At 34.0% G+C, this 13,789-nt stretch overlaps 1 protein-coding gene across 5 annotated transcripts in view; it reads left to right on the top strand.

Moving 5' to 3' along the window:
• Positions 1-13,789, top strand: part of LOC103977914 (uncharacterized) — a 30,595-nt gene that overhangs the window by 15,649 nt on the left and 1,157 nt on the right. For 2 of the 5 annotated variants that reach the window (XM_018823906.2, XM_009393571.3), the window contains 13 exons: positions 1,572-1,615; positions 5,084-5,173; positions 7,143-7,324; positions 7,461-7,569; positions 7,689-7,787; positions 7,885-8,028; positions 8,124-8,285; positions 9,269-9,487; positions 11,360-11,559; positions 11,637-11,796; positions 12,153-12,335; positions 12,972-13,154; positions 13,240-13,545. In XM_018823906.2, the coding sequence (XP_018679451.2) occupies positions 1,572-1,615; positions 5,084-5,173; positions 7,143-7,324; positions 7,461-7,569; positions 7,689-7,787; positions 7,885-8,028; positions 8,124-8,285; positions 9,269-9,487; positions 11,360-11,559; positions 11,637-11,796; positions 12,153-12,335; positions 12,972-13,154; positions 13,240-13,323 (1,859 nt within the window). In that variant the 3' untranslated portion in view covers positions 13,324-13,545. Of the gene's footprint in view, positions 1-1,571; positions 1,616-5,083; positions 5,174-7,142; positions 7,325-7,460; positions 7,570-7,688; positions 7,788-7,884; positions 8,029-8,123; positions 8,286-9,268; positions 9,488-11,359; positions 11,560-11,636; positions 11,797-12,152; positions 12,336-12,971; positions 13,155-13,239; positions 13,546-13,789 lie in introns of those variants that run through there. The other 3 variants (XM_065123133.1, XM_009393572.3, XM_018823907.2) reach the window with 3 other exon arrangements.

Below are 13,789 nucleotides of genomic sequence, written 5' to 3'. Positions count from 1 at the left end.
ACATATATGTATGTATGTACACATACACACACATACATACACATATATATATATATATGTATGTATATATATATATATATGTGTATGTACATACACTTATATTCATATATATACATATACATACATAAACATACATATATGTATGTATATGTATGTATATATATATATATACATATATATGTATATGTATATACATATACATACATATGTATATAAATACACACATATACATACATACATACATACATATATATATATATATATATATATATAATCTGTATTTCACATTTAACATAACACAATTTTTTTTTATTTGGATACCGGAGAATGATACAAACATCTCTATTAAGTTGATAACTACATCTAAGTTCTAATTATAATTTGATTTCAGAATCATTTGTCATGAAGTACTAGTGTTGTGCATCTTGCACTCATGCTCCAATTAAGTGTTGTGCATATTGAGCCACTAACAAATTGCCTAACTTTATTGGAAAATCACACAGTAGCTTAATTGCTTCCTACTTATTTTGTTTTCTTTTCTTCACCTTCCATGTTTTATTTCATCTTCTCCTAATTCATCTTAGTCTTTTGTATTTTCTGATATCAAGCCTCTTTATGGATGACCTTTAATCAAGATTTGCAAAACTGCTCGGCATGAACAGTATTTACTAGTTCTATAACCTACTGGTACATCAACTAAAACAGGCAAAATGCCTGGTACATAGCAGTCCATGTCCTATACTTGGCAGTTTTTTTGTTTTCAGTTTTTTTCAGGATTGTTTCCAAATTTCAGTACGTACTAGGGCATCAACACTCAGTACACCAGTTCAAACCCTTATTGGTACATGAAATTGCAAACTTTGCCTTTAGCTTTATTTTAACAATGTTGCAGGTATACTGTCCAAGTTTTAATTCATTTGTCATTTGATATTTGGTAAACAATTGGATTCTAGCTTGATTAGTATGTCTCATGTTCTTAAGTGTCTGTTGTGATTCAGCTCATATATCAGCATATCAAAATATCAAACACATTATAATGACAAGTACTATGAGTGAAGTCAACTTGCTAATGAGTCTTGTTCCTAAAAGCTGTCTTAACCTTCATTCAACCTACAAGTTTGTGTTAGAGCCAGATTGACCAAGCATGTGGAATATATGCATACTTATTGTGCTAATTTTCTGAGCAAGTGTGTCATCTGTATGTATTATAGTGGTTGTTCAAAGTGGCAGCAGCAGACTAGCAGTGAGTGGTGGTATTGCACACTTACTTGGACTCTTGGCAACTAGAATTGTAGGTTGCATAATTGCAATGTAGCTTACGTTGGCAACCAGAGTTGTAGATTGCAAAATTCCGATGATCCTATGTATCATTATTATCTGATGATCAAAATTTCAGAGAGTGTATTCAAACCTTGTATTCCTTATCATGCAGTTGTCATGGGTCTACTTGGATGAAATATCTTATAGTGATCGAGTACCTTAGCTTCTTTGAAGTTTATATTCAATCTGCAGCTTCAGTTCTTGTGCATTGCCCTATTATGACTGAGTCCCTCGTTGCTATTTCTCTTTAGGTAGCAAAGAGACAGACACAAAGCTTATAGATTCTCTTTCATTGGTTAGTATGATCTGAACCAAATAAATATACATGTGATATATATTACATATTTGATGAATATCCTCTTTTCCATATGTCTTACTTGTTGGACTCGTTTTGGTTTCTATTGGCATATAAACTTGGTCAAATTACTTAATTTGTGTTGCATCATGCAATGACTGAATGAATAGGAATAGATACTCTTATTAAGTTGGAAAGTTGAATTCAAGGTTTGTAATTTCGATCTATACCGATGTACCAACTAGGTGTTGGTATGGTACGTACGGAGGCTTATCGATAGTACACCCAAAATCATCAAAAATAGCTCCAAAAATACCTGAAAAATAGAAAAAAAAGTTAGATTAAGGTTTTTAAGTTGAAAAAAATATAAATTTAGTATAATTTTAGTAAAAATAATATAAATTAGGAAAGGATAATGATATATATATTTTTTGAGCTTTAAGGAGTAGCTTTGTGGTACATTTCAGATCGTCCTTCCGTTAATATTGAATTATCTACAAAGAAATTATTTGAATTGTTATATTATTTTTTAAACAACTTGAACTTTAAGACTTAAATAAATTAAGTAATCAATCGATAGATATACGTGATTCTACTACCAAAGAGAACGACGGAACTTCATGGGCGGTGGATCGGGGTTTTTGATCCTATGTATCTGTATATCAATATAATATGTTTATCAAACTCAATCCTAAAATTGATCCCACGATATAGTGTACTGATAAACGTCATGCCATTGGTGCATCAATGTGGTGATGATTGTAGTCTGATCGTCATGAACCACATATGTCTGAGGCGGCTTGGAGAAGTATGACCAACTATTATCATATTGTTGTTGGCCATAAGATTCTCCATAATACAACATTTGTGAATACGATGAGCTTCGTTTTGTATCTACTTCGTGTAGGCTCTGTTGCATCTACTCAAAATCATCCACTACCTTCTCCTTCCCCTTCCATGTATAAATTTGACAAGTACCTCATTGATTTTCATGATCTGAATCTTGGGTGACATATGTAAAATACTGCTCCTCAATCCATGCACCACCCTCAAATTGTGTAAATGGGACCATCGACTCCCCAATGTCATCGCCATCATCAATTGATGCACTGTCGTCCATGTCACTTCATGTCTCTAGATTGAGTGGGTTGTTGAGTGCGATTGAGAAGGTGTTTTATTGTTCGACTCGATTCTTTCTAATGGTATGACTGATGCTACTGCCTTTGCCTTTGCACGCTAGGCGGACGACTATAATGATTAAGTATCTCTAGTTCCTTGAGCAGTCTGACTCAATGTTGTCCGACTCCTTCCACCACGTTCTGACTGAGGGGAATCTTCCTCTTAATCCTCCCAAATTTGATCCAATTCACAAATCATAATTTAGAAGAGTGAAAATATGAGAATGAGAGAGAGAGATGTGGGTGAGAATGAGTTTGAGAGAATTGAAGAGATTGAGAGAGTGATATGAGTTGAAAGAGGGGAGAGGAAAGGGTTTAAAAACCCTTTCCTATGGTTCAAACGGTCAATTTGATTGTTTGAAATAGGGCGATCTCAACTCTTGATCGGTAATGATCGAAATCCGACCGGTATAGGTCGGTAGTAGTTGGATTTCGACCATTATCGTTCGGTATAGACCCTGTATCGCTCGATACAGGGGTTATGGTACCTGCTCGATAGAGGGTGGTCCACGTATCAGTCCCCTGTCAAGCATCATTAAAGTTAAATCAACTGCATATAATTGACTCTAATTCTTGCCGCTATTGAAATTGGTATTTCATCAGGATACAAAACCAAACATAAAATTATCTATTATAATGTTCTGCATAACCTCTCTTGTGCATATAAGCAATTGCATCATGATAGGTGAAGTATTCAATGGGATGATCCCTGTATGCAGATTGTCTTTATCTTAATTGATTTTTTTGGCCTTTTGGGGGAAGCAATTATGAAAAAGATTTTTTTGGTAGAGCTCTTTGTCTACCTTGTTTCTGACTGCTATCCCTAGTGCTTTTATTATCATCAACTATAAAATTTATCCATTGCATTTTCTCACAACTATAAGTCATGATTTTGTATATGAGAAGTTGTAGGATTATTGTTCTAAAATGCAGACTATTATGTCACATATATTTATGTGATCAATATGAAGAATAATATGGCATGCATGGCCTTTACGCGGTCTCTTATGCAGCAGCACACACGCACACACACACACATATATACACACACACACGTCTGTGTTTATATGTATATATACACCCTCATGTACTATTGCTATTGTTTCTACGAGGATCTCAAATCTTGACTCTGCTAGTGCGTATGGATTGGTCCAATCAATTACTCATACTGACTGAAACATATAGTTAGGCACTGGTATAATTTTTTTTTTTTTTTTTACTATTAATTTATTATTTGGCGGTGCAGGTTAGGTATACCGGTAGTATATACCAGTATAACCTGCCCATCCGATAGGTTACTGAAACCAATTTCAAACTGAGACATTGAAACTTAAATTCTTGGTTTCAATTATCATGTTCTTCATAATTCATAGAACATGGTCAATCATAACATTTTAATCTTATATACATTTATATGTATCTTGTAATTTGTATCACTTCAATAAATTTTTAGGAAATATGAATATCATTCTGTAAGTTCTTGATTTGACAGTAGCATGCACTTCTCTATTTTTCAATACCTTATTGTATTTTTTATTGTTTTAATGTGTACCACACATGCAAGTGCATATGCTCTAAGCTACACCACAATCACCTGTGTAATGCAACGTCTTTTTGGAACTGCATCAGTGGAGTCAAACAACAATATATTTTAGTATCTCAGTTGATGCTAAAGTAAACTCTTTAGCTGGTCATGATCAGTTTCTTAAATTTCTCTCTTTCCTGAATAATTTTGTATGCTTAGTTGCAAGGAAATATGTGAAAAGAGATTTTCCACTGTAAAACATTTTTCATGGAGAAAAAACTAAGTTGTGCATTAGATTGTAGAAAAAGGACATGAAAATATATATTTTTTAATGTTTGGAAAGCAAGAAGGATGTAAAACTTTCTCTGGGATATTTTGGGAGAAGTCATCGAAAGACATTTTAAATATTTCTTTTTGTTGTTCAGGGAGAACAAAATCTTGCAAGTGAAAACATTGACTTCTCTAGAAAATCTGGAAAACAGTTTTCCCTACCTTTTTTTTAGTTTTCTTATCAATCAAACATCAGAAGATAAATTTTCTGAGGGGAAACTCTCATCAGTTTGCTTAAGCATGCTTCTTGCTGTCTATATTCTGTGTTAGTATTTTGTTTGTCTTAGCTGGTTGAAAAATATCAGCTTTCAATTTCTTTTACTATATAGTTTTGTTGAGGCCCTTTCCGTCAGTTGACTATTATCTAGCAGGCTTCTATAGATCTTAGCAAGTCTTACATGTTCTTATGCTGGAAATTTTCATGTATACTTTCAGGTTTCTATGTCCTTGCAAATGCTTCAAGGAGGAGGTAGTCATCAAAGACATCTTATACTCTTGAACACTTTGAATGTTCTACAAAGCATTGTAAGTAGCTAATTAGATAATTAACACTCAAGATTCTATCATATAGTTGTGTTATTTTTCTTATACAATTTTGAACGTGGTTGGATCATTGATGTACCATCCAATACGGTACAAAACAGGTAATACAGACCATATCAGTCCACCAGCTGATTGGTGTGCAGACCAGCCTGTTTCAGGTGGTGTGCCTCTTGTATCGCTCGATATGGTTGGAACTTGGTTGTTATAATATATGGGTCGATAATGATTAGGTTTTGATGTACCAATCTCCTCTGTAGTCAAACCAAGTCCCAATGGTCAAATTGACCATTGGACCTGTTTTGGCAATGGTCAAATTGACCATTGGACCTGTTTTGGCAATGGTCATTCACTTCCACTCTCATTCAATTTTCCATCAAAATTACAGAATTTCTATCCATTGATGGCTTAGTTACACTTGATTATTATCTAAATATAATCTGTATACCAAAAATATAGGAGAAAAACCCTATTTTAGGTTACCTACGTACCAACATGTGGTACATTAGTACGGACCGGTATGACCCACGACTCATATGGCTGGTTAGCCCCAGATGACATTGCTTGATTTTGAAGGACATTAATCCTTCATGATATGAATTGCTTGCATGTGTTTAAACTTGTATTTGGTTATTGCATATGCTTCTTTTTCTATATCCTCTTTGTTCCTAGGTAGTATTTTTTTTTACTCAAAAGGAAAGTTATATTGCTTAAATCAGACGAGTACAAAAGTCGCCCTTAGCATTAGAGCGAATCAAAGATAAAAGATGAGAGGGTCATTCCTCTCTCTAAAAAGAAGCTTTAGTAGTTATAGCATGGTTGGCCAGCCAATAGGCCACACAGTTAGCTTCTCTATATACATGATTGACAGAATATACCTCAAAGGATCCCAACAAAAATCAGATGGCATGCATAATATTGAGTAGCGACCAAGGAGCAACACATTTCTTGTCTATCATAGAAACAACTGCTGTCGATTCAGATTTAATTTGGATCTTCCTTACACCATCAGAAACTACAACACATAAACCCTCCCGCATTGCTGCAGCTTCACACAGGACCCCATGTGCTTTCATGAACCTGCACCCAGCCAATAAAGGGTCACTAGTGTTGCTTCAAACAATAAAACCAATACCTCTCTCACATGACTCTTTAATAGAGCCAACACAGTTCAACTTAGCCCACGCCACCTGAAAGTTTTTCAAGCAGAACACAATAAGGTAATTTGGCCTCATCATTAGCAAGGATTGCTGCAATTGTTGTGTGTAAAATCTTACTAGGAGAGGAGACAACCTGATTAAAAATCATATCATTCTTTGCACGCCAGATCTACCAAAGGCTAGTAGCAATCAAAGCCCGACGGTTCTTGTTGTTTCTTCTTGAACTTTCCAGAGTGTGCCATTTTGTGTCATAGTTTTGCTATCGCCTACTGCTTTCTTAAGTCCAAATTTTCCAATTTGAACAAAATGAGGAAAATGTGTAGGTGGTCTTGATGTTTCTGAATGTGACCTATGGATGCTCTAGTGGTATGAGGCAAATCAAATAAGATTACTGGTGCAAGAAGATCTAAGAAATATATTACAATTGATGTTGCCTTTTGTAGAGCTCGATGGTGTAAAAATACCATTGCAATGGAAGTAAATAGTTGGAATCATGCAGTAAAACATGCACTTTCTATTGGTACTCTGATACAGCTCCCAGTTACCTGCAATATATTAGCCTTAAAATAAGATGCTGCCCCTTTGTGGCTACTGTTTCGGGTATGTAGGATTTGATCATCTTTTAATATGAGTATCAATTAGTTTGCTACTTTTGACTAGTATGGATATCACTTTTAATAAGATTTACATTATTCTCATTTTATGATCTCATTTACATAGTTTAGAGGCTTGCATGATCCTGTTATTATTTGCTTTGACAAAATCTCAATATCCTCTTTCATATCTTGAGGCAGGGCTCTTTGGATCTTGATCTTTTAAGGGTTGGAAAGTTGACATTGAAACTTGGGACAGTAGCAAACTTTCATAATATTATTGCTGATGTTATGGATTGTAGCTTCTTGTATTGGAGAAGGGAGATGATGGGAAATCTCTTCTCCATGGTTTATATGGATGTCAAAAGATTTCCATGGATACAGTAAGTGCTCTTAAGAGAATGTTTGTCATTGTGCTGAATATAGTAAAATTAGTAAAGATGAATATAATGGATGATATTGAATATAAATTAATAAATGCTTCCTTTCTCTATATATAGTGATATTCTGCTTTGTCAGGTATCTTGTTGATGCATTTTCAGATGGACTAAGGCTTCTTAAGCTTGGGCATGTCGGCAAACTTACTCTTGAAGCATATGAAAAACAAATTGAATATGGTGTGAAAAATGTGCGCTAATGATAACATTTGATCTGCTCAGTCTCCATGACAGAATTTTTCCAAATCTTTATGTTACTTTCATCTTGTAGTGGTTATTATCTATGACTTTATACTCTTTTTTGAAACAGGAAATTGTTGGCCCTCTTTGTAGAGATATTGAGACTGATCTTCGCCTTCATGTTCATTCAACTTATTTAAAAGGATCTGTGGTTGTAAACCCAACGAAGGTAATTGAGGTTTATAAAATGTATATAATAATTTTTGTGGCTATCTTTATCTTTATTTTCTGGCTACTAATTTTTGTGGTATGTGTTTTTTTATTAGACTGGTGTGCGGAATCTTTCTTGGTACTTACAGATCAAACCTTTGCTACTCCCTTCCAAGTTGATTGATATAAGTTCACTCGTTGGGAGTTATTTGAGTTCTGCCTTCTATAATCATTCGACTATGTCGACATATGACAGGAAGGTATGGTAGTGCTTGACTTCCATTTTAAGGGAGAATTAGATAACTTTTGTGTGAATCTGGTAGTGCTTGCTTATCTCACCTATTCTGATCCTCAGATATACTTAGAGATGCAGCTGCTAGCTGGGCTGAAATATGGTTTATTGTTAGATGATATCCATTTTGTTGGGAATTCTGTGGCTCACAACATTGACATTAATGAAATAGTCCAAGATCTCCATGCATTTGTGGAGAATTATTCTTATAACATTTATAACCAGGTATTCAGTAGTTATTGTTGTCTGATATTTGAATGGTTCCGAAATGATACTTATTTTATGTACTACAACTAAGCTATGTCATAATGGTTGTCTTGATGAAGAAGTGTTTGCAGCTAGTCCTTTGCCTTACGATCCATATTAAGATGATTAATATTGATGGTTTTGGATTTATGGTTGATATTTGGTAGTAATTATCCAATGCATTCTCACTATGGAGCTTCTAAATGTACTAGTTCATGTAGGACAAGAAAGGAGAGCTTTGATAAGCAGCTAGGACTATTGGTAGGAAAAAGGACTTGTACCTGAACTGGAGGAAATTTTGTTCAGTTATGGATCTGAGTGTGTAATGATTGCCCTGTAAGAAGGAAGAAAGGGGTTGCAGGAGTGATACTACAAGATATCAATACATTGGATTTTAATCTGTTTGTGTCCTTGTATTTGTTTGTGCATCCTGTTTTGACAAAGTGGTATGCATTTCTGTCATTATATGTGTGGGCATAATCATACTTGAGTTTTTTCGTTTTTGAATTGTTGCCAATGCCATGAGTACAAGAAAACTAACAGGGATTCCTGTTATTGCTCGTATTGGGCATACTAAACCTTGAACAGTGGCTGGGATGTAATTAACCTGGAAAATCCAGTTTACAAGATGTTTATTTTTGATAAATTATAACTACCTATGAGGGTTGCTGCCTCTAAATCCATTGCCTTGTCTGCAAAGTCATCTATACTGTAAAGAGGAAAAAATATGATGTTTTGATTCGAATAGCAAATAAATAAACAAACAAAGACATGTTTTGGTAGAGAAGAGTTATAATGTCTTTTTGTGGAGTCACATGTTTTGTTGCATTTATTTCTGTAACATCATTAAGGCAAAAGATTGCAGCTAGAAAGTTCTTTTTTTGTCATTATAACATGATTTCTCTGCATTGTTGAGGAGCGGTCTAGATAGTTCTAATTACTCTCAATCTTAATTCATACAGGTATTTGTCGAGAACGTCCCAAAAGGTCAGAACAAGAAGAACTTAAGGTTGATCGGTGTGGAAGACATTGCACGTTCAATTGCTATTCATAGTCTAAGCAGAATATGCAAGGCTTCAGATTCAGTATCTCAATTACTAAAGCAGATGTTTACAATTTTATCTCAGTTGCTTCAAGATAAATTTTGGACAGGTTCATCAAAAGATCACATCTTCTTGAAGGTATACTTTCAGTAGATGGAATTATAGAACTTAATTTAGGAAAATTTTGTCATCTCTTGTGTAGGCTGCACTTCGTGTTCTTACCAGTTGATCATTTAATTTATTTGTTTGGCAGTTCCTGTATTTTTAAGATTCATTGATAATATTTATGACCTATTTTTTTATATTATTTTTCCATATTATGTCATTGAGAAATCTATTTCTTTGATTTTTTCTTTTTTCTAGTTTTCCATCCAGTCAGATCCATCTATCCAACTTTTTTTTTCTTTTGACACGAATGTTTATAATTGATCTACCTACAATGCCATCAGCTTCTATTGTGATTCTCTGAAAAAATTCCCTGTTTTAGCCTTCCGTAGTGTTCCTCAGGTGAAGACATACAAGATATATACCTCATGTCCAACAGATAAAATCACTATCTTGATTGGACTGGAACTAGGCAGCTTGGTGGATAGGCATTGGATAAAGAGGATTTGCTTCAATCTTAGAATTGCAATTCTTAAAACCCATCTTACCAGTACTTATCTTCTAATGAGCCATTATAATAGTCAGCTGGTGGCCTTTCCTCCAGCCAAGGATCAACCCAGAATGTATTTGAGATCCAGTATCCAACTTAAGGTAACACTAATCTCAAAATCACTGTTGTTAAGGGTGCCTTTATAAGCTGGAGAAAGGCTGCTCTTTGTCAGAGTTGTTTGATATGTCTATCTTTGGAGGAAAATATCTACCATGCCATAACTTACCATAGAAAATTATTTTCATATTTATTTTCACCACTTCCCGATAAAACCATATTGTATTTTTCAGATAAAGGGTTCCCAATTTTTCCTGGTCTTTGTACATGTAATTGATGGAGTGATGGACCATGACTTCAGCTTACCTACCTGTACATAGATAGCTTCTTCAGTTCCAGTTGTGTATATTGATATACCAAGAGAGCTTTTGAAATATGGAAAGCAGATGCCAAAATGAACTGAAAAATGGAGAGATTAAAAAAAATGGAGCATCTTGATTAACTCATCTGTTAATTATGGCCTTCTAATTGGCACCTTTCAGTCCTGATGTCAACTTTTTACCAGTGGAATGGGTTATCATCAGACCAATTTTGATTTGGCATTTGATAATAGAGATAATGGCTAACAGCCCAAGACTAGTAGGATCTTTTCTGCTGTTGTACTTTGATGTCATTCAGCTGAATATTCTGGCATGACCAACTTGCTTCTGAGGCTGATGTATACACACAAAAAAAAAAATGGTGTACTTTTATCTTCTGAGATTTGGTGTCAATATGGAAGGTAATAAGCATCTGCTTCAAATTTGACCCTTGGTTAATGTTTCCAATTGCTCTACCTTTTAGATGAAAAGCTCCATCATGATGTTGAATGACAAGCCGCAAAAGCTTAAAGGATTATTCACATTGCATGGAGATCCATTTTTAACACATTCACAAATTAGTTCATCAAAGCTGGTTATGGACTTTCTGAACTCCTAGGAGATGAAAATCATGTATAATTTCATATATCTAACGTAACGTATGGGCTAGTTTTTAATCCCTGGATACCAGGTATATAATTTGTTGCAATATATGTTCCGGCATATGGTCCATGTATTAGTTGTGAAAAATCTTTCTTTTTTGTCTACACTTTTGAGGGCAACATTTCTTTTACAATTGTTTGATTTGTTCATTGTGAAATTATTAATTGGTTTTCTGTCTTACATTTTTATAGGATCTTCAAGCTGCATTGGTGTTTATCAAAAATGCTTTTGGATATTAGTTTACATATTCTAAGCTTGTATTATGCATGTCATTTTCTATTTATTTTGTTCATTTTAAAAATATATTTGAATTGTTGATTCAAATTTTTTTTGCAGAATGACAAGGAATTAGCAAATGAATACCCTTTTTGGCAACAAGCAGAACCAAGATTTTCTTTGGGAAAATTTGCATTGGGAGATATTGGAGTGAGCTTCCTTGAACAACTCCAATTTATCATGAGGAAGATTGGTAATGCTTTAGGACTCATGAGAATTCTTCAAACTGGAAGTTCCCGCCATTGCTGCAACATTTCTCGGTATAAATTTAAAATTTTCAGTTTATCTGTCATATGTTTGATATATACCCCCCATAATCAATTTTATTTAACTGTAGATTCACCAATGACATGAGCTTTGCGGAGAGTTATCTGAAACTTGGTTTTGACGGTGAAATTCTTACTGCTGGAAGGATGGTTGATAAGGCAATAGTGGAAAATTATGAGCCTGATGCAAGAATAAAATCCTTTTCTTCTTTTATAACCACATTTATAGAAGTAAGTGTTGTTTATTTATGCATCTTGGTGAGACTGCAGGTGTAAGACTACATAAATGACTCTCTAATGGTCATAGTAACTGTTGTTTATTTTTTCCACTGGGCCTTTCTCTTTTTTTTTTTTTTTCTTAATGGTCATAATAATCATGCCATTGTTGGCAATGAGTTTGAGAATTAGTAATAATCTACAGAATGGTAAGCAGTAGAATTCATAAGCACACACTATTATTAGTAACGAGGTCTTGAAACACAGACAAGCATGTTTCTTTTTCCTCATACTTTAGAAATGCCTTTGTAGACCTACTTTTATGCATAAATATATTGTCTATCTGATTTTGTGAACATTGTTATGTGTAGGAACATGAGTTTAGCAAGGATCACAATATGAAAGATTTGTTTCAGATGTTTCCTTCTGTTATAATAAACTTGGTAAATTCGAGAATACGTCACAAGGATAAGCTGTTGGTGAAGGAGCATGATTCTGGAAGTACTCTTTACATGCATGATAGTTTCTTAATGGGAATTGCTTTTTCTCTTAAGGTTTGTTTGTTAAGTTACGTATATCTTTGTGCAACTCTTTCCACTGATCTGCAGTTATTCAATGCTATTGAATTCTTACCTTGACCTTGTAAAACATGGACTAAAGTATTTTCATGTTAATTTTGAGGCACACTTGCATATTATCTGCCATCTGCAATGGTAATCATGGTCTATTCATCTCTGCCATCTGCCACCAGTAAGGACCTGTAAAAATATCTGTTTAGGACATTGCATAAAGACCTCTTGTTTATTTATTTATTTATCATTAAGAAATTTTTGTAGTATTTATACACAGATTTGTCAGCGCATTACTGCAAAAGGATTTTTTTTTCCCTTATTTTGTTGTGGTACTTCGGTTTTTGTATTACTGCAACAGGATCTGCTGGATTTGCAGGTTTCATCATCCACCATCCAAGTCACATTGCTCCATTTCTAGATAGGCCTAATATTTTATGCTGATGTGATCGGTGTAAAATAGATTGCATTATCATGCTTACTCGATTACGTAAATGTTGGTTTAGTCTTACCATATGTTGGTTTAATGGTACTTTAATGGTAAAATGAAGAGAACTTTCAGTTGCTAAAGGTAAACTTGATGTGAAGTTGAAATATATTGCTGATGTTTTATTCTGACAGGTATTAGGGCAAGAGAGGTCGTTTGATGAACTTGACTGGTTTGCTTCTACTAGGAAGAGCCTTGAAGATAGAATATCTTCACTCGAAGGTAGTAGCAAGGTTGAAGAGAACGGCAAGGTGGGTAGCCTTGCTCGGTTGAATCTTTGGAAGCAGTCTTCATCTATTCCCATTGAAATCCAGAAGGTATGAAATAAACATCCCATCTTTGGAAGCAGTCTTCATCTATTCCCATTGAACTCATTAGCATCCCTTCTATGATATTAACCAGGATTTGGATGAATGTAAGAGATACCAAAAGGAAATTGAGTTCGTAGAACATGTCCTCAATATTTCCAGGACATTAATGTCATGAGTGCACACAATCAATAGCAAAAATCCCATCTCTCCTCTTATTTTAAGGTAAGTTAAAAGTAATAATTGTGTTACGGTATGCTTTTCAGCTCCATTTAGGACTTCTTTTTGGCATTATAAAAGTAATAATTGTGTTACGTTATGATATAAGAAAATTTTGTACTAGAAAATTTTATACAATTTCTTTGGTTTAATGAATTATTTGATATATCATGCCAATGCAGATATAAATGATAAGTTATGAGCATTTTGTGATGAGATCTGATGAGAAATGATAATGAATTACTTAATAAGTATAAAACCTTTTATAGTTTTATTTAGATGAAAATGCATCATGTTATATTATAATAATTTAATATCATCCTATGATTTTTTTAATAAGTATAACTTATTAAAAAATAAAAAAATTATGTGTATTTTATACTTGTATATCATATATCATGATTCATACAAGTATTATTAAATCA

This window comes from Musa acuminata, chromosome BXJ1-3 (assembly GCF_036884655.1).
Source record: "Musa acuminata AAA Group cultivar baxijiao chromosome BXJ1-3, Cavendish_Baxijiao_AAA, whole genome shotgun sequence".
Classification (NCBI taxonomy): Eukaryota; Viridiplantae; Streptophyta; class Magnoliopsida; order Zingiberales; family Musaceae; genus Musa; species Musa acuminata.
This window is presented reverse-complemented; position numbering and strand designations above follow the sequence as displayed.